The following is a 25366-nucleotide window of genomic DNA, read 5'->3' as shown; positions in this document are numbered from 1 at the left end:
GACACGTGATCTTTGCACGAGCCGCTCCATCGCGCTAGGCCCATTGTAGCACAAGCCCCCGACTTGCGATGCACCGTTGCGCGTAGGTATCAACGATCACGTCCATCAAAGCACGACATCAACATTTCGGATTAGAGCCAGTGACACACCGCGGTCACTCCGGGCACTGAGCAACTCGCCGCGGACGCGCAGCGCGAATTAAGGGCGCCCAGAGCGCTCACGACAGCTGTCATCATGCCGTCCGCAATAGACTCTGGCGATGACCTGCGAATGGCAATCAAACAAGTAACAACATAGACATGAACGCCACGGATTTGTATCTGCTAACACAAGTAAGATCGCCCAGTCGTCCGTTGGCTCAGATTACATCGACCAGTTGATTCCCATTATGAAAGATGCGCGCTATTCGAACCAACTGCAATTAGCCTTCGACCATTTCTCAAATGACAGAGAATCAGAAATAGAGCGGATATGTAATGCAAACCACCAGGATTTTGTCGCGTCGGTTGATTCTATGCTCCGTATCCGAGACCAGACAGTGCAAATGAGTGGAGAGATTCTGCAATTGAACGAGTCGATTCAAGAGAGCATCGAGAAATTGGCCACTCAGAAAAAAGCCTTGGTCGACTCTCGCAGTGTAAGGCAAAATATCAACGAAGCGACGCAGGCCCTGAATGCGTGTCTGAATGTCTTGAGGATAGCCAACCAGGTTCAAGATATGTTGCGAGAAAAGAACTACTACGCAGCTTTACGTGCGCTGGATGAGCTGCAGACTGTTCATCTCAAGGAAATTGGTCGTTTCAAAATTGCAAACTTGATCGAGAAGTCAGTACCGCAGACCCAAGAACAGATACGAGAAGCAGTCAAGACAGACCTAAGTACCTGGCTCTATCGTATCAGAGAGTCGTCTCAGTTTCTCGGAGAGGTATCCTTCTTTTACACCGACGAACGGAGAAGACGCAACTTAGAGCGAGCCGAGGTCGACTCACGATTTGGAAGGTTTAAACTTAACTCGGCGATCGAGCTGGTAGCTGATGAGACGGACGAGTTTGATATCCTCAACAACGAAGAAGCCGGGAATGAAACCGACTTTTCGCCGCTATTTCTAGCCATCCACATCAACGAGACGCTGGGCAAGAGCGACCAGTTTAAAGCCGAGTACGCTGCAGATCGTCGCACGCAGAAAGACCTGATCATTCCAAGCAAACTCAATCTGCTCCAGGACGAGTGTGATGATCTCAGCAGTTTTCTAGAGAGCATTGCGGGATTTGCGATCGTCGAGAAGGCTACCATTGCGAAGACGGTCAACTTGAGACAGCAGGCTGATGTGAGTACATAATTCGGAGGTCAGCCCCAGGCGCTGACCCAAGCAGGTTGATGAACTCTGGGACTCGATGTGTCAGAGTGCTGTGAAGCTTATTTCGGACTCTCTGCCCACAGTAGAAAGTGACGAGCTACTCTTGAAGATCAAGGGTCGAATAGCACTTTTCATGCTTACGATGGAGGTAAGTGTATTCTTGCGTGTACGGAATCTATTGTTGACGACTCTTAGAAAATAGGCTACTCGGTCGCAGCGATGAATGACCTGCTGTTAACGCTGTTCTCTAAATACTCGGAGCTTCTGAAGCAGCGCTTTAGTGACGATTTCATGGAGATAGTCCAAACCGACGACTACATGCCAATGCCGATCAACAGCTACGAAGAGTACGATAAAGTGGTCTCTGTAAGCTGGTATACGCCAGATAAGAGCCGCGAAGAACTCACGTTCCCCTGTGTCCTTCCATTCTCTCAGATGTACCCGCTCTGCTGCATCGACATTCGGAACTTCCTCAACCAGATTTATCTCTTCTCGGACGACTACTTCCAGAAATCTACTGTCATCGACGAGACTCTCCGCACATCCCTAGATGACCTCCTTTGCCAGAAGGTGTGCCAGTCGCTCATCGACCGCCTGTCTTCGCAATACCCCGGCCAGATTGTGCAGATCCTCACCAACCTTGAGCACTTCGAAACCGCCTGCGTCGAGCTGCAAGACCTGCTCTTCCAAGCGCGCAGCTCACCCTCGTCCAGCACACCAATTATCCTTACAGCGACAGAGAAATTCAAAACTGCCAAACGCCAAGCCAGCGACCGCATCTTCGAGCTCGTCAATTCCAAGATCGATGACCTCATCGAGACCGCCGAGTACGACTGGATGGCCACCAAGCCCGCCTCACAGCCCAGCGAGTACATGCTCGAACTTACCCGCTACCTGTCCAACATCATGAGCAGCGTGCTTCTCGCCCTCCCCACCGATGTCAAGGAATTCATCTACTTCGACGCTCTCTCACATGCCTCCACCGCCATCCTCGCCCTGACCCTCGACGAGGGCGTCAAACGCGTCACGCCGCCCGCGGTTGCCAGTCTCGCCCTCGACACACAGTACCTCGTGCAGTTTGTCGAGAGCCTGGGCAACCCCATACTGATGGAGAATCTGGATGAGCTGACGCAGACGGTGGCGCTCATGGGCACCGATGACAGCCTCGAGTTTTACGATATCAGTCAGCGCAACAAGAAGTATGGAAAGGTGGATCAGCTTAAGGGCGCGATTTTACTGGAGAAGTGTCAGGAGGGAGCGCAGGTTGCGGCGCAGAGCCCCACAAAGAGTGCGCCGAGTGAGCGGTTTGGCACGTTGGGTAGCCGGTTTGGGCTGGGGAGGAACTAGGGCTGAGGAAGCAAGGGCCTGCAGTGTTCTAGTACCAGCTTTGCTGTGTTGTTTGTGGTGGGTATATAGTAGCTGTAGTGATCAAACGGTAGACTCAACTTTTGACTTGTCGTCGACATCTTCTTGTGTCGATGCTTCTTCACCGGCGCCATGTCTGTCCTTTCTCCATGCAAGAAAGTCCTCACTGACGATCCCCCCCGTCCCCTCTCGCACCTTTGTAACTTCGACGACCCCGCTCTTCTTCCGCAACACCACACTGTACACACCCTCCCCCTTGACCGTCTCCTTCAGCCACCCCAAGAACTCGGCTGCGAAATTAATACACACATTTCCGTCCCAACAGGCCGTTCCCCGGCGCACCATGCCTGGTAACTCGTGCGTCTTGAACGTCTGCAAACCCCTCAACACACCGGCCTTACTGCGAAAGCCAACCACAATCTGCGGCACGCCGAGCAGAAAGCTCTGGGCCCAGAACTTGAGCAGCTTGCGCTCGAAGCGCAGCACATCGCGGTGCTGCTGGCGCTCGCGGGGCGGCAGCTCCTCAGCCGTCTTTAGCTCGACCCAAGGCACCGGTTCGTCAGGATTCTGCGGCTTTGCAGCGAGCAGCCCATCGACTTCACCGCCAAGCAGCAGTGTGTGCGGCCCGAAGGAGGTGTGTACGATGGAGCAGTGCTGGGCGTGGTTCGAAGTGATGGACTGTTGGTGTGCACGGATCTGGGCAGGAGCGGTGGTGGCTGGCAGGGAGGGGATTAGCGAGAGGGTTTCGAATTTGTAGCCCCAGTAGGCCATCATGGCTTGAGATTGCTGGTCGGGGTGGTGGCTGCGGGGCGGGGGACGCGAGGTTTCGGCAGCACGGGAGGCGGCGCGCGACGGGAAGTCTTCTTCAACGTATATTGTGCCATCGTGGAGGGTCGCAAACATGGAGAACTCGGCGAAGTTGTCGTAGGGGGCGGTCATGATCTGGGTGGTGTTAATAGAGGTTCGAGAAGCGGACAAGGTACGAAGGATGGCCTTGCTCACCTCGCTGTCCTGGTCTCTGGGCTCCTCAACTTACTTTCGTCATCATGCCTCTCCAGGTCACAAAGTCTGCCCTGATTTTCGCACGTCCGGCATCCTTGCTCTCCTTCTCCTTGTGCATCAATGCCCTGAGGAGGCTGTCCAGATGCGGATCCTCCTTGTCTTCATAGTGTTTGAAGGTGTCGAACCCCTCTTTCAGATCTGCACCCAGGGGTGGTGGTATGTAGTAGTTGATGCTCGACTCGTCGTCACGGTACTCGTGGTTGTCGTCGTAGGAGAAGTGAGCGACTTCGCGGGGGCGCTTGATGCTTGCAGATGCGCCCTGGAAGCGATGGAGTGGCTGTACGAGGAAGCGGTGTATCTCAGAAGGACGCGCCTGTGCAGGCTGCGAAACGGTCGGAGGTGGCGGCTCGGTTGTGGGCTGAGGCGCGAAGTCGACAACGTCTGTACTCGGCGCTGCCGTCTGGGTTGGGGCTTGGGTTCTTGGTCGTTTGCGCGGCGGCGAATTTGCCTGGTCCTCTGAGCGGGGACTGGCTGGCTGCGGGGCCACACTCCCCGGCGGCATTGCTGTGCCTCGGTCTGCCATGGCTGCTTGCTGTGTAGTGTGTCGGTGGATGCTGTGTCGGATCTCGCGGGTATTGACTGGTCGCCCACGTTGATCAACGTTTAGCTGCAGCTGTGTGAGGGGCCATGAAACAGGAAAACGGCTTCGACGCGTACAGTGACGCGTGGAAACAGCTTCGTGCTATCGGAGGTCGTGTTGCTGCGCGCGTCGTCACCAAGCTGAAGCTCGACGCTCGACACGCTCCACTTCCCCGCGGGCATCTCGCCCCACTCCAAACATCACCGCGGCCAAGACAGAATCAACAAACCAAGCATTCCTCGATCCTCAGTCAAGTCTCAGCTGAAACTGCGTGCAGTCCTGCAACCCGAATCGAATTGCACGGTGGTTGAGTCCAAAATCCCCCCACAATGGACCACACCCGCGCTGTCCGCCCTCCAGCCGGAGCTCGTCGCAACCTTTTCCAGAGCACACGACGACAAAACCCGACTGCAGTGCGTCCGGACACGGCCACAATCTTCCAACAACCCATGGAAGAAGAGATGGTCGAGCGGACGTCAAATGGAGAGTTTGCGCTGTATGCGCCGCAAACGGTTTATAAGCACATGGCACTAGGATTGGGCAGCGGGAGGGAAAGTGACGAAGATACCGGTGTGTCTTTATATACAGCATAGACAGTCAGTCTAGGGTACTAACGAAACCCAGAGCAAGAGAATCAGATCATCGAGTTGTATGGGCGCAAGAACACACATTGGGACACAGAGGCTGTGGAGGCTGAGGTCAAGGCTGCGTTGAAGTCGAGTCTAGCGAAAAAGGTCGCAAGCCTGGAGGACGACAAGTGGATGTTTGAGGGTGATGCAGATGCAGCCGGGAAGAAGTAGGTTGGTGGAAGCAAGTGTCAATGTTATGATCCGCGATACCCTTACAGCAAAGCTAAGTAACACAAGTTCCTCATGTCCAGTATAATGCTCGAGACTTTTGACTCTGACAGAGCTAAACATGCTCTCTCAAATCAGACGAGATCTACCACTGAGTCTTGATGACTCCTTATTTCTCTTCAAAACATCTCCTCACTGACCCGACTGCAGTGGCTGACTCTCGATGTGAGGCGGTGCATTTAAGCCCACACTCCCTCGACCCGCTTCAGACTTGTGCAGGTTTTGCTACAGGCCGAACAGTGCACGACTGCGGAACCTGCTTGCGCAAGTTCACGATGAGATGTGTCTACACCTCGTCGCTCCACGCCCTCGGGGCTGCACCTGCCTCTCCGTACGGGCGGTGACAGGGTTGAAGTGTCGAGCTATCGTGGCCCCACATCTTTGGCGGTTGTGGTGTTGAGGAACACCAAGTCTTCGAAACGCACTTGCAACTTGAGTGCACGCTCGCCCACCTTGTCGATCATGAGTTGTTGAAATGCGAGGCAGTAGAACTCGACAAGGGCTTTCGGATGATACACATCTCGAAGTCGTTGCTCAGGCCGATCCCCCTCTCCCATATCTCGGCGCACCCAAATCGGCCAACTCAGACGGTCACGATGAGCGCCTTCCTACATCTTCGCGATGAACGCACAGACATGTGGCAGAATCGCTACCTGCATGCTCCAGCAAGGTATAGCGCTTTGCGAGCGCCAAGAGCGTGAGGTTCATATTCCTCGCCTTCGTCGCCCTTTCCTTCTCTCGCCATCGCCCACACGACGCTTTGGTCGGTCACTCTTCTTTCTGATACCTTGACCTTGACCATCGTCTCTTTGGTCACTACTCATTCATCGTAACCATCGTTTTCTGTACATCAGTACTTTACTTGTTCAGCATTCGTTCGTCATGTCTCACCACTCACCCCAGTCCTCCAACAGCGTTGGCCCGGCTTCCAGCCCCTATACTGGCACTGACCCTACCTTGTACTCGCCAGAGCTTGCTCGCTACATTCGTTCGACTGGCTTCCACCACCGCAACAATCTCAGCCAGGTCACTGTCACTGACAACGGCAAGCCCTCGCTTCATACAGCTGTTTCTCCCAAGTACAAGGGCGTTCTCCCATTCCCTGCTCCTTACTACCAGGGACTATTTGCCAACGAGATCTCCGAGGACGACAAGGCATTCATCTCCCGCTTCCAGTTCATCTCACAGCTTCCAGATGGCACCAACCCAGGTGTCGACTCTGAGCATGAGCTGTTCAGCATTCAGCATCAGATGAAGCTTGTAAGTTCATTCACCTGAACTCAGTCAACACCACTGACCCTGTCTCAGTACCAGTGCTTTTCAAGCTGCGTTCCTGTCTACACCCGCGGCGTTCACCTGCGCTACGATGATCTTCGCGAAGCTGCAGAAGCCAAGGACGTACTTGCTCAGCATGGCTTTGTCGTTGATTGGATTACTGGCTACGAGTTTGCGCTTGCCAAGTCTCAGGATACTGCCCAGCTCAATGAGTTCGAAGGCCAGGTCAAGATTCCCATTCTTGTTCAGCCTTTCCCTGAACAGGCCGCCTTCGAGTTCACCAATGCCGATCTTGCCGAAATCGCCGAGGCCGTCGAGCTTACTGCTAGCGTGTTCGGTATTGTGCGCAACTGCGTTCATGTCGAGACTCTCGATGTCAAGATGACTCTGGTCTTTCGCGTTGAGTTCCACTCAGTCGATGCTGCCACTCGTGCTGTGCAGAGCTTGACTCTCGATTCGGTCTGGGGTATCAACAACACTGTTAGTTCTCTACGCTCCCTTGGCATTGATGCCTATGTACTGACGTTTCACAGAAAACCTTCCGGTGGGCCATCACCGAGCCTGCTCCTTGGTCTGGTGAGCGAGCCGTCAACTCTCCCCACCGCACCAAACCTCGCGTTGACGATCAGGGCCGCTTTGTTGGGTATCGTCCTGCCGTTGGCCCTTTCAACGGCCCATATCAGCGTCACCCTGCTGATCAGCACAACCGCGTCCGCCGTGAGCGCATTCTTGATGGCAGCGATGTCCGCACCACTATCATGCTGCGTAATATCCCCAACAAGATGGACTGGGTAAGACCTCCCCGCAACAACCCTGCGATTAGTACTGACCGGTATCACAGATGTCACTCAAGACCATTCTGGATGAGGTCTGCTTTGGCACTTACGACTTCCTCTACCTCCGCATTGACTTCAAGTCTGGCTGCAACGTAGGCTATGCCTTCATCAACTTTGCCGACGTCGGTGGCATGATTGCTCTCATCGACCGCATCGAGCGTCGTTGCTGGACTGCTTATCGCTCATCCAAGGCCGCCGAGATTTCGTATGCCACAATTCAGGGTCGTGAAGCCTTGGTGCAGAAGTTCCGGAATTCTTCTGTCATGCAAGAGACACCATTCTGTCGCCCTCGTCTCTTTCTCACCTATCTTGATGCCGATGTCTCCGATAAACTTCGCTCCACCGGCACTGAGCAGGCCTTCCCACGTCCCGACAACCTGTCTAAGCTTCAGCGTTCGATGGATAGCGCTCGTAGCGTTGGTCTCTACCCCCCTCATGGATTCTCTGCTATCACAGAGCACCGCAACCGTACCAGCGCTTACGACCGTGGAACCCCTCGGGACATGATCCAGGCTGCCATGAGCTTCGCCCGCCAGCGTGCTGCTCCCACCCCGCTTGCAGCACTCACTGATTTGCAGAAGCGCGACGTCGAGGTCTGGTACTCCTACAATTATGGTCAGGGCCAGGTTGGATACATCCCCTTCAACTACATTCCCATGACCCATGTCGCTCAGTATCTTGCTGACCAACAGTCTTCTCCCAACTCGATCGCGGTCAGCCACCCTGGTGTCATTGGTGCCCCAGTCGTCCATGATCCCTACAAGCGCGACCACATTGGCACTACCGTTACCACTCCGACTCGCCGCCCTCGTGTCAATGGTAGTCCTTCGTACATTCGCTCAGAGCGCCGCGAGCAGGTTAATGGCGACTTTGCCTAGATGCCTTGTGGGAAGAGGCCACCTCAACTGCCTTCACTGTTACAATCTGTTTCCGCCTGCGTCTCTGATGAGAACAATTCAATTCAACTTCTTCAATTATGGGTAACGATACAGCAGAGGTGTTGTATCCTCTTGGTTTTACTTCGATTCGATCTGGTTGTCAATAGGATGATGGGTGTGGATACAATCTCTGTGTCAGATCATGTAGTTCAGACTCCGTTCCCATAGCATAAAAGCCGTGCTTGACCTCATTCTCCTTATGTGCATTGCGACTTGCTTCCTCAGGTGACAAATGATCTTGACTTTTGACAGGTGTGCGACTTCCATCGTACCCGCATATAGTGGACGCAGAGAGACTCATAGGTATCTGGAGAGCACTGCCATGAAAGCATCAACACGGTGCGACTACAGTCACACGTTCTGATGAGACGCCCAGTCTTGCAAGGTTCGTGACTGCGGCGGCAATGATGCCGGGAAGCTGGATAGGTTGCATATTCTTGGCCCCGACAGACAGGATGAAGCACTCTTCCGAATCTCACCCACTACAAGCTCTCGTTCTCTGAAAGATGCCGCAACTCAGCATGGTGCAAGGAACAGGATACTGGTGGCATCACGCATCTGTGTGAGTGTACAAAGAAATTGCGAGCGCAACAGCGGGCAGTGGATTATCGTGTGAGATCTTCTGTGGTCTTTCGAACACGACCATGATCAGGCAAAGCCTTGTGGGCACAAGAGCATATGCCGCTGTACAACATCGCGCGTACTGCGTCCACCAATGCAATATCGAAGGCCGAGCTTTGCGCAACAGGAAACGCGGATCCATGTCTGTACCTCAGCCAATACCTTCTCTTGCAGCAGGTCAGATGACAGAGAAGACATGACACGCTCTTTTTCTACGTGCAGGTCGATTGCGTGTATGCGGCTAGGAGGAAATAGGACGAGAGGGATGTACCAAGCTGTGATCCGTATGATGTGTGCTTATCCGCTGTCGCCTCTAGCCAAGTGAGCACTGAAGTGCGCTTCAGCTGTATGAAAACACTCAAGCTCTTGAAAGGTGCGTCGGATACTTGCAGTCGATGACCTGGGTACCGCATGGAGATGCGTTGTCTCGGTGGCGAGAGATCTAGATTCTTGGGCACGTAAGGCGGTTAATGAGGTACATTATCACAATCACCACTCTTCCTGCATGCTGATCACAGCTCGATTTTGGTGTTGAAAGCACATAGTCCGCCGTGGTGGCCGGATTTAGAGGGCTAGGGCGAATAGGCTCTACAGGGAAATAGTTTTGAGTATCGCTATCGTCTTGTCATCAGCGATTCGACGTCCAGAACGTTGACATGCGTGAGGAGGTGCTAGCCTGATGGCGCCAAGTGCACGCAGTGACGTAGCTTGGACCGCCGCGGAACCGAGTGCAAGGCTGTCAGCCCCCTCCTCATCTTGGCCAGAACAAAGCATTGAGTATCCAGGAAGATTCTTGAACAGCTGCACGACGATTTGGAAATTGCTTACACCCACCAGGGGGGTGGTAATCTCCCTGAAGCGTACAGGTCGTCTTCAAGCGCCTTGGCGACTTTCACGGTGAATCCAGATGCGGCCACCGCGGCGGCCCCAATGCGGCATGCTTGGAGCGTCCATACATGTATCACCTTCGAGTCAGCATTGCATTGCCTTCGACCTCCGTGTCTGGGTAGTTACATCCTTGATCTTACGGTTCAGGTCTACCGCTGAGGCGAGTGTTGTACAAATCTGGGGTCACGCGGCCCTCTCTCCGCATCTCGGCTGGTTTTGATGACCCTGCTGTATGCCCACCACTCCGGATTCGTGTTACACACTGCTTTCATCTCACGTCACAGAGCTATCAAAACATCGATTTGCTTCTTCCTTGGGTATCGCGAAATTTGCGAAGCGATGCGAATGACCCTGTGCTAGCAAAAATCTTCACCGCTTGCAGAATTTGTCCGGACAACTCTGGACCTCATAAAGACGCCAATAGCCATCAGAAGTCATCTCGCTACAGGATACCGCGGTACCAACATCGTCCGAATCGTGTGGAGCGGACGTGACGATCTTAGCACATCTCTCGTACACTGCACTGCTGGTACAGGTGTTGCAGTGCCCGATCGATTTCTTGGTCCACACACCAGCTTCAAATGCGCTCGCCATCTTTACCTTCATTACACATTCGGCACTCCTAGCTGTCCTTGATCCTTTGCACCGGCTATAGAATGAAACATCCTCTCACTACAATACAATTTCAACAATCAGCACGGCCCCCACTGTGACGGAAAGCTGCCATCACCCGCTTCCTTTCTCTTCGGAGTACCGCGCATAGGCAGGCTTCCGCGACCCCGCGCGGCAATCGAAATAAACCCAGGACTCCGCAAGTTGCATAACAGGCTTGATTGTCGGATTTAGAGACTTGCAACACGTCTCTGTCGGTCATCTGGACTTACATATATTCAGTGGGCGACTGCGAATCTCACATTGGCCCCCATACCCTCATTACAAACTGCAAAGTTGGCGATGCCATTCTCCGCCAATGCACTTATTAACGCCTCGCAGCATGACAAAGCCATGCTCCTTGACATCTATGAGTTACTCAACAATCTCTTTGTTCGCAACAGAAACCAGCATCGCCGCAGCCACTGGTGGAAGAGCTTGCACGCCTTTCGAAAGCAACTCACGATTCTCCTGTCAGAAATGGAGACTGGCAAGAGATCCGAGCGCTCAGCGAAGATCGAAGCGAGGTTAAAGTATTGGGACGAGAAGTGTGTGCATGTCTGGTACTGGTATGGAATGCACAATCTCAGCATTGACAAGCAAAGCTGATTCCGTGTAGCCAATTTTCTCAGCTGATTGCTGTTGGTTCGTTCGCTATGCTGGGCCTGGTGATGATGGCTTCCGTGGCGCGTTTATGCCGCATTACAGGCATCACAACTGCGTACGAGGAGATTGCTTCGGCTGACATTCGGGGTGTCTTGAGCGCGAACGACGAGTTGTCTCTATCAAATGATTTTGGTGACGTAGCTGATGAAAAGCCGGAGTGGGATGAGGGCGTCGTAATTGCACGTGAGGACTAAGAGGGGGGCTAGATCCACGTTCACAAGCGACCCATCACTACTACGGGCCTTCAGCTGTGGACTTAGTGCACTCCAGACTTCTTCATCATCTCAAACTCTCTACTCTTCATCACCTGCATAAAAAGGGGCTTGTGTTTTTTAAGCGACTATGCCCAACCAACTACTAAAACACACCTCTTACTTAGACACGTAATTCCTTCTACGTATAATATAGACTATAGAGTATATAATATACTATACTAACGTACCCTACAGGCAAGTTGCTTAATAGGCAAGTTGCTTAATAGGCAAGTTGCTTAATAGGCAAGTTGCTTACTTTTGCTAAGCCCCTACTAAAGTACCCTTCTTATACTGTAGTGGTAGGAATATGCACAGTCGAAGTGTAGTATATTGTCTAACTCTCCCAACGGTCTATTAGGACTAGTCTTTTAAGCTACAAGTCTTTATCACGTGCATATGCCTTATATCTAGTCCTAATAGAGCCTTAAGTTGCACTAAGTAGTTAACACTCTACTATACATCTCTCTACCCTATAGAGCTTGGCCCTATTAAGCTTATCTTATCTACTAACAAGCAGCTCAGTTGCAACCAACTTAACCCCTCTTAGCAGGATGCCTTAGCCTAATAGGATTCTAGGCCTATACATCTCCCCTAGCGTTAAGAACTATAACTACCTGTTGCATCCTGCGTAGTAAACCTTGCCTAACGCCCTAATAAGCCCTTAGCAGCTTATATTAACCTAGGTCCTAATAGTTCTATAATAACTTGTTTTACTAGTTTATGTTATTATTTATACCTCTATTTACATCGTTCTCTAGCATTATAGCCCTTATGCTGGCTTAGTTTATAGACGCTATTAACAGCCTACTTTATAATATTAGTCTACTTACCTTGTTAATACCTACCTATTACTGCCTATTTTTGTTACTAATAGCTGTTTATTACTTTATATATATGTTTACTTCTGCTAGTATATATGCAAAGCCCTTTATGCCCTAATAGCTTATTAGCTAGGTAAGTAAAGGCGCTCTTAGGCAGCTATGCTAAGCAAACGCGCTAACTTTACTACTAGATTCTAGAGCCTGCACGTAACTTCTCTTACTACCTAATATTACTAACCTTTAGGTGCATATAAGCTAGCTTAGGCGCCTCTCTACTACCTTCTAACTCTAGCCTTCTATTAAGCCTTTTAATTAGCACTTCCTAATTCTTTAATTAGTACTTCTTAATTCTTTATATCTTAGACTAGATTTAATAACTCTCCCTACTATAGTAGTAGTAGTAGCAGCAATAAGAAGCCTTCTAGAGGTTGCAGCGGGCTAGAAAGCGCTAATATTAGTCTATCTAAGCCGTGCCTAAAGACTCCTTAGGTCCTTGTCTAGGAAGCTAGTATATTTATGCTCCCTTTACTAGGCCTAATAGGCTGCTAACTTCTCTAGTGTTGCTATTCCTTAACTGCTGCCTAGACTAGTGCTTAGCCTATAATACTAGCAACACTCTTACCTTTCTTTTTAACTATGCATATATCTAACTACTGCTATTTCTTTAATAAATTATAGAGGCTTATAATACTATTAGCTTAAGCTACCTACTAACTATAGCTAACCCTTAGCTATTCTATATCCTGCTAACTAACAATTTCTAGCCTTATAATATAACTCTCTTCTAGTTCTTCTATAAGATACCTTAAAAGAGGAAGCTAGTTAATCTGCATACTCTTATATAGTTAGCTAATATATAGGCTTTCTATTAACATGCTATTAAGCATAGCTAAAGGGAGGGCTATTCTATTAGTCCCTATAGCCTATTGCTAACTAGTTTCTTGCTAGCGTTTACTATAGGGGCTGTCTAGTATACTGTTTCTAATAATAAGGATAATCCTGCCTCTAAGTATAATTATTATATCTATACTAGAGATCCTTATACTTAAGTTACTAATCCTATAAAAGGCAAGGTCTTTCTGCTAGGCGCCTATACTTTATGCTAGGGGGCATCTTATAGGAATTATTTGTTTAGTAGGCCCTAATAGCTCCTTAGGTTCTTACTTTCTACTAACTATAAGCAGCTTAGGCTTAGCAGGCTGCTAATAAATTGCCTCCCCCTCCTTCTAAGGTTAATTAATTTAACAAAGGCTGCTATAAGGCCTATAAAGTTATTAGCAAGACTGCTCCTTCCTATCCTAATTTGCATTTTAGAGCTAGCTACTAGGCTGCTTAGGATACCTTAAGTAAGGAGCTAGCTAGGTTAGATATAGATAAGAAAGAGCAGGATTGCGCGCGCAAGATTGCCTCTACCTATAATATTAGTTACCTTACTTAACCTTGCAAAGGCACTACCTTCTATAAGCGCGTCTAGGCTACTATAAATCCCGCTCTAAATTCTCCTTAGCTAGCCCTAATAAGTCCTATAGGTTCTATTACTAGAAGAACTAATAATAAGTTAGCTATCTATTTTCTAGCTAATTAGACTAGAAGGACTATGTTACCTAAGCTAATAGATCTTAACAATTTTGTCTAGCTATTATCCGCACCTAGGTCTCCTGTTTATAGTTCTTTTAGTCCTAGCTCGCCTGCACCTAGCTCTCCTAGCTCTAATAGAGGGTTAGGCATATTCTCTTACTGCACTAGCTTCTTGCTAGCTACCTAAAGGGTTTTAAGACGTAGTTCTAGTTCTCTTGTTTTATAGGAGGATTATAAAGTTTTTATAGACGCAATAGAGTATATAACCAGCCCTATCTAGACTTCTTATTAGTCTCTGCGTTTAGTCCCTCTATAATCTCCTTAGACTCCTTAGCAGTCTCCTATGTAGCTAGCTTAGCAATCTCCTTAGACTCCTTAGATATCGCCTTTGTTGTTAGCCTAGAGATCTCCTTTACTATCTCTAACCTTGTTGCCTGTGCTTTATACTTAGGCCTTATTACTGCTTTATTCTCCTATGCAGTCTTCTCCTCTAGTCCTAATAGAGAATTAGGTGCCTTTAGCTTTGCTTAATGCTATAGTGTCTTAGGCTATAGCTTAATATAACCTTCCTTAGCAGTTCTCTAGTTACAGAGGTCTATTAGGGGGTAGTGCTGCTTATAGTAGTTAGCTAGGTTCTCTAGGTTATAGTTAGTAAGGTCTGCCTGCTTAGCAAGGTTATAGTTAGCAAGGTCTATCTAATAATTCTTAGAGGCCTAGCAGGCATTACTAGTATAGTCTAGGTAACGCTCCTTATTGCAGTAGCAAGCAGGGTAGTAGAGGAGGTTTAGCTGCTTGACTGTTTTAGTTTTCTAGCTTTATAGTTTCTAGGTTAGTCTGCTAGTTCTTTCTTGCAATTTTAGGCTTTAATAATTTATTAGCTACTGCTATAGTTTCTAGGGTTCTAGGTTAATTTGCTAGTTTCTTCTTGCAATTCTAGGTTCTAATAGTTCTTTAGCTTAGTTTTCTTATCTTTTAATCTTGAATCTTAGCTTTTTAAAATAAGATATTTCTATTAACCTATCCCCTCCCCTACTTAAAAGACTTAACTAACCCTTAGTTAAGATCTATCTGCCTATCCTTATTAAAGCTACCCTAGTACTTATACTTCTCCTTCTCTTCCTTAGATAGTTTATATAGGATTTAAACCTTAACTATCTTCTTAGCTAACTTCTACCTAGTTTTCTAAGGTCTGCTTAGTATTAGTATGTCTAACTATCTATTAGGCGCTCTAGGCAGCTCCTCCTATCCGCCTATATCTAGCCTAGTAACTATATTTACTAGCACTAACCCTTGCTAGTAGAATTTTATAACTCTGTTGCCTGCATATATTGCGCGCAATAGTATCCTATTAAGCTCTTTAATTAGGTATGTGCCCTTATTAGAGATTCTCTAAATCCTAAAGGGCCCCTTCTACTATAGTTGCAATTTATAGTCTCTACCTATATAGATATTATTAAGGATATCTTAGATTAGCACAAGATCTCTAGGTTCTATTAGGGCTGGCCTTAGTATTGCTTATATATTAAACTATTTCTTCCCTGCGTCCCTTAGCTAAGTAACTCTGTTAACTGCTTTATAAAGTTAATTGTCCCTATATTTAAATTATTTTGCCCTTATTACTAGCAACGTTACTATATCTATTACTAAGTTCTAAGGGAGCGTTTGCTATATAGGGACGTGCAACTTAATAGGTAGTATATGTTCTCTTCTATATATAAGATATATTAGCGTCTCTCCTATTAATTACTTTGCAGTTACCCTATTAGCCTATAGAGCTAGGTGCAGGTTTAAAACCTAATTTCTAATTATCTTTTAGAGTACTAATACTAGTTCCTTATGCCCTCTCTTAATAAGTTCTTAGGCCTAGGGATAAAATATACTAGCTACTACCCTGTTAATCCTATATAAGGCAGCTAAGTTCTTAACTATACCTTTATTTTCTAGCCCTCTATCTACTAACATCTTAAGCAGGATTCCCTATTATGCAAAGATTACTTCCTCTAGGAACTTTGCAGCGCTAGCTAAGTTATTATATTATAGTGCCCTTGCCTCTAGATATCTAGACAGATAGTCCCTTATAATAATTATATACTTTTAACCCCTAATCCTATTAGGTATATAGATAATATCTATTATAATCTACTCCTATAGGCTATTAGAACTAGATGTTAGATAGAGTTCTTCTTAATACTGCTTTATTAAGTATACCTAGCATTCCCTGCAGCTGCAAATATACCCCCACACCTACTAAAACATTCCTAGCTAGTAGTACTGTGTCTATACCTTGCGCTACGTGCCCTCCTAGCTATAGTAACCTAAATTATTATATAGCTTAGTAATAATCTTTATCTATTATTTAGGATTATTACCTACTTGCTATAATAGTCTATTAGGTGTTATTTTTACCTATAGAGTTTTGTCTACTAGTATAAATCAAAGGGCCCTTCTCTGCAGCTTTTAGAGGTTACCTTTTAAAAGGTGTCTTAAGTTCTTTATAGTTAATAGCTATTCTATAATATCCTTAAACTTATTAGTATAAAGATTAGGCTAGACTTCTGCACTAATCTTAATAGCTGCATATACATATTATAGCGTCTAAGGCTCTATTAGGATTAATAATTATATTACCTCTAGTTATTTATTAATAAATTCCTCTATATTGTTCTTAGGTTTTATAGGGAGTGTCTATCCTAGTTTTTCTAGCTATTATAATAGCGCGTCTATAATAATGTTCTATTTCTCTGCTATATGCTGCACCTTAAATTCCTATATATTTAGCAGCGCTAGCTAACGCGTTATTAATGCCCTAGGTAGGTTAGTCGCACTATAGTTTAGCTAATCTACTAGCGTTCTAGCATTAGTTTCAACTATAAAATAGATGCTATAGATCTAAGGGCGAAACTTCTTTAGTGCTAGCAGCATTGCTTTACACTTATATTTTCTAGAATCCTAATTTCGCTCTAAGGCTAACTATACCCCTAATTTATATTACACAGGGTACCAACATCCTATTAGGTCCTCCTGCTAGATTACTGCTCCCTATCCTTTTTTGCTACTATCTATAGAAATAATAATAGGGCGCAAAGGCTTATTATAGTTAATAGAGACTAATACTAGCATAGTTATTAGCTGCTGCTTAAGCGTAGCCATTGCATTAGCAGCCTTAATAGTCTATTAGAAATCCTTATCTTTCTAAAGCAAGTTAAAGAGTAGCGCTATAATAATAGCAAAGTTTAATATCTAGACTCTATAGTAAACGCAGAGCCTAATAAACATCTAGATATCTTTTAGGCTTGCATAGGCAGGCTATTCTAGGATCTTATAAACCTTCTTCTGCGCTAGGTGTCTTCTATATTTATTAATAATATACCTAACAACGCCTATGCTCTTATAGCACTATTTGCTTTTAAATCTAGACGCAGTTACTCTAGCTAACTTAAGGTTTTAAAGTACCTTATCTATATTGATAATGTGCTCCCTAATAAACCTTTAGACCCTAGGCAATAACTCTTCTCCTTTATAGTCTGTCTTAGGTCCTTTAATAGCAATATCGTCTATATAGGGCATGCTAGCTGCAGGGACAAGATCTTATAGAATCTTTATAATAACTTATATAAATTCTATAACAGAGTTTATAGTACCTATTAGGAGTGTGCACTACTATACTAGCCTATAAGATAGCATATAAAACACTATTAATAGGCAGGAGTCCTTATATAGCTCGACCTAGTTATACCTAGAGAAGAAGTTAATTAGTAATACTACTTAGCATTCTATAAATTCTTTAGAAAATTTATTAGAGTTAGGTAGCAGGTTAGCATTGCAAATAGTAACCCTATTAATTTATTAGGCATTATTAATTAACTAATACCTATAATCTTTCTTTTTAACTAGAAACTAAGGATTGCTATATAGGCTTTTTAAGTATTCTAGCACTTCCCTATCTATATATTCTTAAATTATATTTGCTACCTCTACCTAAAGCTTTCTTAGGATTAGAAAATTGCCTTCTTTTTATGCCTTATATTTAACAGTATTAATGCAAACTAGTAGATAAACATTATTATATACTTATCTAGATTTAGAGAAGTTAAAGCTTAGTGCCCCCTTATAATAGTAGAACACTTCTACTAGCATTTCTCTTTCTTATAGTTATAGCTAACTTATAATCTTTATTTGCTAGACCTGCTTAGTAGTTACATATTGTCTTAATAGAAATTTAGCTATTTAGAGCGCAATATGCTTAGTAAATTACTGCTAGAATTAATTACTATTAGGCAGTTACTATTTGCCTACTTGTTTCTTCTAGTTAGGCTTACTCTCTACTTAATAAGGCATAACTAACAAATTATGCACTAGTTATACTTTATATACTTTAGACTTATATATTATTATAACTTAGTATCTAATAGTCTATTAGAATTCTTCCTAGAAGCCTGCCTCTTTTATTATATATTAATCTTCTGCCTAGCGCAGCTGTGCAAGGTTAAGCAGCATATTATTTAAGTCCTTATCTATATACCTAGCTGCATATAGCGCATGCTAATCCTTATCTACTGCTTATAAAAGCATTAAATAGTCTGCTTACCTAGGCTGCCTATGCCTACTTACTAGGCAGGTAGACGCAACTAATAGTTTATTAGAACTTGCTATTATTAGGTCTTGCTTGCCTAGAGTCTTAAGCCTAACACTTAGACTCCTAATCCTTTTAAAATTATAGATCCTTAAGTAACTATACCTACTATATTATTAGTTGCAGCTATAAACGTTGCATAAGACACATAATCTTCTAAGTAGACTATATACCTTATATATCTATTAGCTTAGTATTAGAAAGCATATTAGGCGTCTACTAGGAACAGGTTTCTAAGTATAATTAGTGTTAATAATAATTTTAAGATAAAGAAGTTTATTAGGATCTTAATATTCCTAATAGTTACTAGGGCCTACTAGATTATTCCTTTAAATTGTTTAAATAACCTATTAGCAGCTTATAGCCAGGATAAGGCTATTTCTTATAGCATTAAAGTAATAACAAGTCCTGCTGCCTATACTATCTTTAGGCAAATTATATTAAGTTTAGCCCCTAAGTCTAGTAGGGCAGATATCTTTGCATCTCTAATGCTTATTAGGGCTCTAGGACAGTCTCTTTAAACGTGCTTAAACCTATATTCCTAATTATATTCTTATTATTAGCTTATAGTTTATTCTCTATCTTCTAGCTCTATATACGCTACTTAGTACTATTATAGTAGCATTAGCGCAGCAATCTATAATCTATTAGGACCTAATTGTTACAATCGCCCTTTTATAACTAACTAGATGCTAACACCTAGCGAATACTAACACGCTTAGCATAATATTATATAGGCTATCCTATGCGGCATAGTTTTATTATAAGTTATATAATAAGCTTACCCCTTAGCAGTTAAGCTAAAGTAGGTCTTATATAGAGCTTACGCAGCTTATATTAAGCTTAGTAAGCTTAGCTTACGCAGCTTACGTCGAGCCTAGTAAGCTACTATACTCTCTATAGTATATAGTAAGTAGGAACACAACCCTTATAGTTCGTGTTTAACCTAAGTATTAATCTATAATATTAGATCTTAACTTAACCTTTAAGCTAGACAGTCTACTCTATACTACTTATTATTACTCTCTGCCCTTAAGATAGACAGATTATATCTATACTTCTTAGTGCAAGACCCCTTTAGTTTCCCTAACAGTATTTATCCCTAAGAACTAATTAAATAGTGCTTATAAGCTTTGCTTAAAGTATAACCTTAATAATAAGTATCCTCTACTCTATTCTCTAAAGATTTACTAATTTAGGGTAGGTATTACGTGTTAACTGCGTCCTAGCGCGTTAGTAGCAGAGAGTTACCTTAGAGACCCTATATACTATAGCAGCGCGTTGCATGCTTAGCTCTTAAGGTTTCTTAATTGCTTAAAGTGCAAGCTTAATTCTATCTTCTTTTAGAAGTAATTCTAGGTTAGATAGTTAGTCTATTAAGGTTTAAAGGTAGGAAGGCCTAATAGTTTGTTAGAGTGCGTTACTTGCTTAACTATGTTACTCGCTATGCACTTACGTTATATATCTAAGTAGAGGGAAGCCTTATAGTTAAAGAAGGCTAGTAGTTAATTACTCTAAAGGAGTTTAGCGCGTGTAGTAATAGTAAGAAGGTAAAGAAGTAGGTACAGGCTAAAGGAGGTAAACTATCCTAATATCACTATAGATAGTGTAGAGAGGGTAGGTGTTAGGACTTGAGCCCTAAGCGGTACTAAAGGTACTATACTAGGCTAGAGTAGGCCTATATAGGGCAGGGTAGGACAGTATATAACTAGACTACCTACTTATTACTATAAGGTAGTAATTAGTCTTACTTTAAGGTAATATATCCCCTAACACCTCTTTAATATACCTTCCTACCTAGTGCTTATGACTATAAGGTCTAATATTCTAATTACTCCTACACTAGGGAAGTAAGGGGTTACTTAACTACTATAAGTGTACACACTATTTATATAGATAAGAAGTTAACTCTAGAACCTCTAGAATATACCTTGTCTAAAGTACTTAAAGAATATACTATTCTATCTTATACTCTAGTAGGTAACCTTAATACTAAAGAGATTATAGGTAATACTTTACCTTAATAACTAATATTACTACTAAGTAGGATAGTTTAGGTTATATTAACCTTAAATAACCTAGAAGGGGATAATATTAACTAATAGTTAAAAGAGTTAGAAGTATAGTATGAGAAGGTAATAAAACTATAGAGATTAGCTATACTTAAGGAAGCAAGAGCTAAGTACCTAGTAGGAGATAAATATATACTCTAGATAGCTAATATAAGTATAAGCTAGCTAGCACTACCTTAGATAGTGCTAACTTTAGGGCTACTATACCCTAAACCCCTATAGATATTTATAAAGTATAACTATATAGAATATAACTATTAGAAGAGGGATTATAAGTAATACTTTAAGAGATTACCTATAAACTTCTATACTAACACCTATAAAGTTAACTTTAGAGCCTAATACCTCTTAGAATTTATAAAAAGTCTATAGGAAGCCTACTATGCTAATTAGGCTTAGCTCTAATAGGGTTATTAGCTAACCTAGGAGGCTATAAAAGTAGTTATGCTAGGTACCCTAGGCAGGATAAATAAATGCTAATAAGTAGTTTAATAAGTAGCAGGTAATCTATAGCAAGGCTTAAGCGTTTAGAATTACCAATGTTAAAGGATAGCTTATAATTATAGATTTCTTAGATGCTCTAGGCCCTAGGATTGCTCTAGAATAGTCCTAATTAATAAAGCACTAGATTAACATGTAAGCTACCTTAGGAGAGAAACTACTTATAATTAATAAGCTTGCTTAAGTATTTACCCTAGAACTATAGGAATAAGTCCTCTATCTAAAGAATAAAGGATTAGGTATTTACTTAACGTTTAGATTAATCTCTAATTAGAATAAAAATAATAAGAAAGATAAATAATTATTTAAATGCCCCTACAAGCTAAATAGAAACTACTTGTAAAAACTAATTAACTACTAACACCTTAAGACTACTCTAATTAGACTAGGACTAGCAAATAGAATACTAGTTAATCTAAGCAATAAGGACAAAGCAAAGATTAAGGAAAGGGCTAAAAAATCTTAACAGACTATAATTAAGAAGCAAGTAATCTAGTCTAGATAGAACTCTAATCCTAGTACTAAGAAAGGAACTTCCTTAGTAAAATTTCTAGGCTCTATAATTATAGCCTTATTTAATCTAAGCATCTTCCTAGTTAATCCTAAGCTAGTATTTAGCACTACTTATTAAGGTTACCTACTCTTAAAGAGTACTATCTATAATAGAGGATTAGTAGTCTACTTTATTAATAATTAGAACCTCCTTCTTCTAGATACTTTTAAGGCATTAACTATTTTAGAAATAGTTAATATAGGCACTTAATTACTACCTATATTAGGCACTAGTAATAGGCTAATTAAGAACTTTATAATCAGATATAATAGACCTTAAATAGAGGATCTCCTACTTAAGAATGTTAAAGTAGTTACCTACTTCTATGTTAATATTATAGGTAGAGATATACTTAATTAATTAGGTGTATAGTACCTAGGATTAGATAGAACACTTTAAGCAGGATTACTAGATAACAATATTATACTAGTAACCCTTAAGAAGAAGTTTAAGCTACTATTTGTTAAATATATTAAGTTTAGCTCTTATACTACTCTACCTATACTTGTTAAAGTAATCTAATTAGCTTATCCTACTTAAAGAACTAATAGTAAAGATCTCTAGTATAAATAATTAGGCTATCTAGGCTAATACTTAATCTAGTTACTTATTAAATTAGCTAGAAATATCTTAATTAATAGTATAAAGAAGATAGACTATAAATACTACTTAGTTACTTACTTAATATAAGTATTCTTAAGAAGGCTAAGAGAATAATTACCTAGACTATTCTATAGGATATTATAGGATCTATTTAATATACTAACTAGAAGGCTTTATAAAGAATAGGCTCTAATTATTAAGGATAACTTCTTAGGCAAGCTGTTTAACTTCAATATTTAAAACAAGACACTTAACAAGATTATAAGTATAATTATAAACTTTAAGAGTAAGATTATAAGGAAATACTAGTAGTAGATTGTTAAAATCTACTAGGATAATAATATAGCTATAAGACTATAGAGAGGTTAATTAAGATATAAAGAATAGGTAGAAGAAAGAGGGATTAAGATTATTACTCTACTAGCTAACACCTATAAGCTAAATAGATTAGTAGAGTAAGTAGGGTAGGAGCTTATTACTAAATCTATAAAAATAAGGATTAGAGTAAACCTCCCTACTTACCTCTAGCTAGAGGTAATAGACACTGTAGCTTACCTTTATACTCTAAGCCCTATAGCTATTTATAGGTATTAATTATCTAATAAGGTTCTAGGCTTCTAGTTTAGGTAGTACTTTTACTAGTATAAGCTTCTAGAGATTAGGATTAGAACTACTAATCTCTGCCTAAATTAGAGTAGGATATATGCCTATAGCTGTTAAGTATACCCTTTAGATAGGGAGTAATTAGCAGGCAGAGATAAGTAAGGATTTAAGGTTAATCCTTATAGTTATATTAGGTACTTAGTTTGCTATTAAGCCTCTAATATCTATTTAATCTAGGTACTTACCCTTAATTAAGTAATTATTATAAGAAATATTATATTTAATAAGAATCTATTCTATATAAATAATAAAGATAACAAAATACTAAAGAATTAAGTAATTAGGATAGCAGACATACTCTATACTAGAGAATATAATAATCTAGGATAAGATATTAATATACTAGTCCTAGAGAAAGAGTACTAGGTAACCTAACTAGAATAATTAACTACTAAGCAAGATCTTAAGAGTAAGTAGATTAGAATATTAACTAGTATAGAGGGCCTACCTACTAATTAAGAAACTAAGGTTATAGAAGCTGCTTAGGACGCACACAAGGCTAGTAAGTATCTAGAGAATTAAGTAGATTAATTAGAAAGTATAGGTTTAGCTACTCCTAAGTAAATGCCTAGACTAATTAATTAAGGTGTAGGTATTTAGGGGGATTTAGGAGCAGGTAATTAATAGGGAGTTAACTCTCTTATAAGAGCTAATTTACCTGTCTCTAGGGACTAGATAGGGTCTATAGGTTTAATGCTAGAGCACTTAACCACTATTGCCTCTTAATCTAGTTAAGCTATATCTATAACACTAGGCAAAGCACGTTAAGATAATCTACTAATATAATGAAGTTATTACTAATAGGGTTTAAGACCTAAGATTAATTAACCTGTAAATAAATATCTTCTAGTAAGAAAAAATAAGTTAGATTATAATAATTAAGTAGGGGGTAGATTATTATAAGGAAGTGTAAATGCATTAATTATAGATCTAAATAAAGAAAATAATCTATAGTTAGACTTATTTAATACCTTCTTCCCTAGTCTAAATAAAGACTAGGATAATTAACTAAGTTATAAGACTATTAACTTAATAATAATAGTAGCAACACTAAGTACTTAAAATACAAAGACTTTAAAGTTAGGATTAGAGCAACCTTATTAAGATTAGCTCCTACCTCTACTAAAAACCTAGAAATAGTTACTGTAACATCTACTTAAGGATTAGTTTTACTAAGTATATAGTAAAGAGATTAATTAGCTTATATAGAAAGGCACATTAACAGAGATCCCTATATTAAAAGATAATTAACTACTTCTACTTAAATAGGTACAAACTTATAAGTTTAATTAAAATAGCTACTTTATTAAGTGTAAAGCTTAGAGTGTTGTAAGAGGTAATCTTTAAGAGAATAATACTCTAAGGAGCACCTATGCAGCTACTCTAGCTGTATGCTCTTTCTAAATAGTAATAGTAATTATAGCTTAATTTAATCTAGAAGTATACTAATACAATGTGGTTAGAGCATTCCTAAACGCTCTAATTACACTAGGCAATCTAGTAATCTGTAAACTACTTATAGGGTTTAAGAAAGCAGTTTATAATGTTTAACTAAATTAAGCACTATGTAGATTAAAAGAATTACTACTCCTTTAGTATAAGGAGATCTCTAGAACACTACTTAAGCTTAGACTTATAGGATTAAAGGAAGAACCTTGCCTATTCTTTAATAATAGGCAATGAATTCTAATCCTCTTCTATATTAATAATATCCTACTTCTATTCTATTAATCCTATAAACAAGAAGCTAAGGCTATATAGAACAAAGTACTTAGTAAGTATAAAATTTAGGAATAAGGACTAGTTAAATAGTTCTTAGGGATTAGAGTAATAAGAGATTAAGAAAAGAGAATAATTACTCTAGTTTATAACATGTACATTAATAAGATTATAAAGAAGTTTAGGTTAGAAGATAGGACCTTTCTACCTACTCTACCCCCCTTAGAAGAACTAATCCTAAATTAGGGAGAGGCAACTAAGCAAGAGGTTAAGTTATTCTAGGAAAAGATTAGATTAGTGCTATACACTATAATTATAATTAGACTAGATATTACCTTTATAGTATTAAAATTATTACACTTCTTAATAAATCTAAGCAAGGAGTACTATGCTATAGCTAATTAAGTAATTACCTATCTATACTAAATAAGGTATAATAGGATTAAGTATAGTAATTATAATAGCCCTAATCTTATAATTTATAGTAACATATTATTTGCTAATAATCTAGTTACTTTAAGATTATCTTATAGCTATATATTAATTATATTTAGAGGACTAATCTTCTAGAAAGCTACTAGGCAACTAATAATTACAATATTAACTATAGAAGCTAAGCTAATTACCCTAGAACATATAGCTAAAGAAATAATAGCAATTAAGAGATTCTTTAGCAAACTTATGCTTAATCTAGGGCAAGCTTAGAATATTTGGTATAATAACTAGCAAATAATTAGGCTTATAATAGAAAAGAATAAGTAGATTACTATTAAGCTATGCTATATTAATATATATAACCTCTAGCTAAGATAGGAGCACTTAAAGAGATTATTTAAGGTTAAGTACCTTAACACTAAGAGTATGCCTATAGAT

At 41.7% G+C, this 25366-nt stretch overlaps 5 protein-coding genes across 5 annotated transcripts; 4 read left to right on the top strand and 1 right to left on the bottom strand.

The window, feature by feature from the left end:
- The first annotated feature begins 5 nt into the window (after positions 1 to 5).
- On the top strand, positions 6 to 2745 carry C7974DRAFT_220655 (exocyst complex subunit Sec15-like-domain-containing protein). The gene is made up of 3 exons (XM_046137159.1): positions 6 to 1327; positions 1374 to 1505; positions 1553 to 2745. Exons 1-3 carry the CDS (start codon positions 389 to 391, stop codon positions 2702 to 2704), a joined length of 2223 nt encoding a protein of 740 aa, XP_045995743.1. The 5' UTR covers positions 6 to 388; the 3' UTR covers positions 2705 to 2745.
- C7974DRAFT_220700 (RAI1 like PD-XK nuclease-domain-containing protein) lies at positions 2745 to 4458 on the bottom strand. The gene is made up of 2 exons (XM_046137162.1): positions 3759 to 4458; positions 2745 to 3664 (listed from the first exon to the last, which is right to left on the bottom strand). Exons 1-2 carry the CDS (start codon positions 4305 to 4307, stop codon positions 2786 to 2788), a joined length of 1428 nt encoding a protein of 475 aa, XP_045995742.1. The 5' UTR covers positions 4308 to 4458; the 3' UTR covers positions 2745 to 2785.
- A 42-nt stretch (positions 4459 to 4500) lies between these two features.
- C7974DRAFT_220659 (uncharacterized protein) lies at positions 4501 to 5374 on the top strand. The gene is made up of 2 exons (XM_046137160.1): positions 4501 to 4934; positions 4989 to 5374. Exons 1-2 carry the CDS (start codon positions 4694 to 4696, stop codon positions 5162 to 5164), a joined length of 417 nt encoding a protein of 138 aa, XP_045995741.1. The 5' UTR covers positions 4501 to 4693; the 3' UTR covers positions 5165 to 5374.
- Positions 5375 to 5941: 567 nt separating this feature from the next.
- On the top strand, positions 5942 to 8481 carry C7974DRAFT_220661 (RNA recognition motif 2-domain-containing protein). Its single transcript, XM_046137161.1, has 4 exons — positions 5942 to 6481; positions 6530 to 6976; positions 7030 to 7287; positions 7338 to 8481. The coding sequence occupies exons 1-4, from the start codon at positions 6104 to 6106 to the stop codon at positions 8208 to 8210; spliced, it is 1956 nt and encodes a 651-aa protein (XP_045995740.1). The 5' UTR covers positions 5942 to 6103; the 3' UTR covers positions 8211 to 8481.
- Positions 8482 to 10733: 2252 nt separating this feature from the next.
- On the top strand, positions 10734 to 11290 carry C7974DRAFT_415009 (uncharacterized protein; the record flags this gene model as incomplete). Its single annotated transcript, XM_046143851.1, has 2 exons — positions 10734 to 10999; positions 11050 to 11290. 2 exons carry the CDS (start codon positions 10734 to 10736, stop codon positions 11288 to 11290), a joined length of 507 nt encoding a protein of 168 aa, XP_045995739.1.
- Positions 11291 to 25366: the final 14076 nt, after the last annotated feature.

The sequence above is a fragment of the Boeremia exigua genome, assembly GCF_020726555.1.
Source record: "Boeremia exigua strain MPI-SDFR-AT-0100 chromosome Unknown C7974scaffold_8, whole genome shotgun sequence".
Taxonomy (NCBI): domain Eukaryota; kingdom Fungi; phylum Ascomycota; class Dothideomycetes; order Pleosporales; family Didymellaceae; genus Boeremia; species Boeremia exigua.
Note: the sequence above shows the minus strand (reverse complement) of the source record. Positions and strands in the feature narration are given on the sequence as shown.

What these genes read in the sequence shown, in the direction of transcription:
- C7974DRAFT_220655 (XM_046137159.1), top strand. Translation starts at nt 389, where the DNA reads ATGAAAGATGCGCGCTATTCGAACCAACTGCAATTAGCCTTCGACCAT. An exon ending in ACTTGAGACAGCAGGCTGAT is followed by an intron (nt 1,328 to 1,373) that starts GTGAGTACATAA and finishes TGACCCAAGCAG; the next exon opens with GTTGATGAACTCTGGGACTC. An exon ending in TTTTCATGCTTACGATGGAG is followed by an intron (nt 1,506 to 1,552) that starts GTAAGTGTATTC and finishes GACGACTCTTAG; the next exon opens with AAAATAGGCTACTCGGTCGC.
- C7974DRAFT_220700 (XM_046137162.1), bottom strand. Translation starts at nt 4,307, where the DNA reads ATGGCAGACCGAGGCACAGCAATGCCGCCGGGGAGTGTGGCCCCGCAG. An exon ending in GGAGAGGCATGATGACGAAA is followed by an intron (nt 3,665 to 3,758) that starts GTAAGTTGAGGA and finishes AACACCACCCAG; the next exon opens with ATCATGACCGCCCCCTACGA.
- C7974DRAFT_220659 (XM_046137160.1), top strand. Translation starts at nt 4,694, where the DNA reads ATGGACCACACCCGCGCTGTCCGCCCTCCAGCCGGAGCTCGTCGCAAC. An exon ending in GGAAAGTGACGAAGATACCG is followed by an intron (nt 4,935 to 4,988) that starts GTGTGTCTTTAT and finishes AACGAAACCCAG; the next exon opens with AGCAAGAGAATCAGATCATC.
- C7974DRAFT_220661 (XM_046137161.1), top strand. Translation starts at nt 6,104, where the DNA reads ATGTCTCACCACTCACCCCAGTCCTCCAACAGCGTTGGCCCGGCTTCC. An exon ending in TCTGGGGTATCAACAACACT is followed by an intron (nt 6,977 to 7,029) that starts GTTAGTTCTCTA and finishes GACGTTTCACAG; the next exon opens with AAAACCTTCCGGTGGGCCAT. An exon ending in TCCCCAACAAGATGGACTGG is followed by an intron (nt 7,288 to 7,337) that starts GTAAGACCTCCC and finishes CCGGTATCACAG; the next exon opens with ATGTCACTCAAGACCATTCT.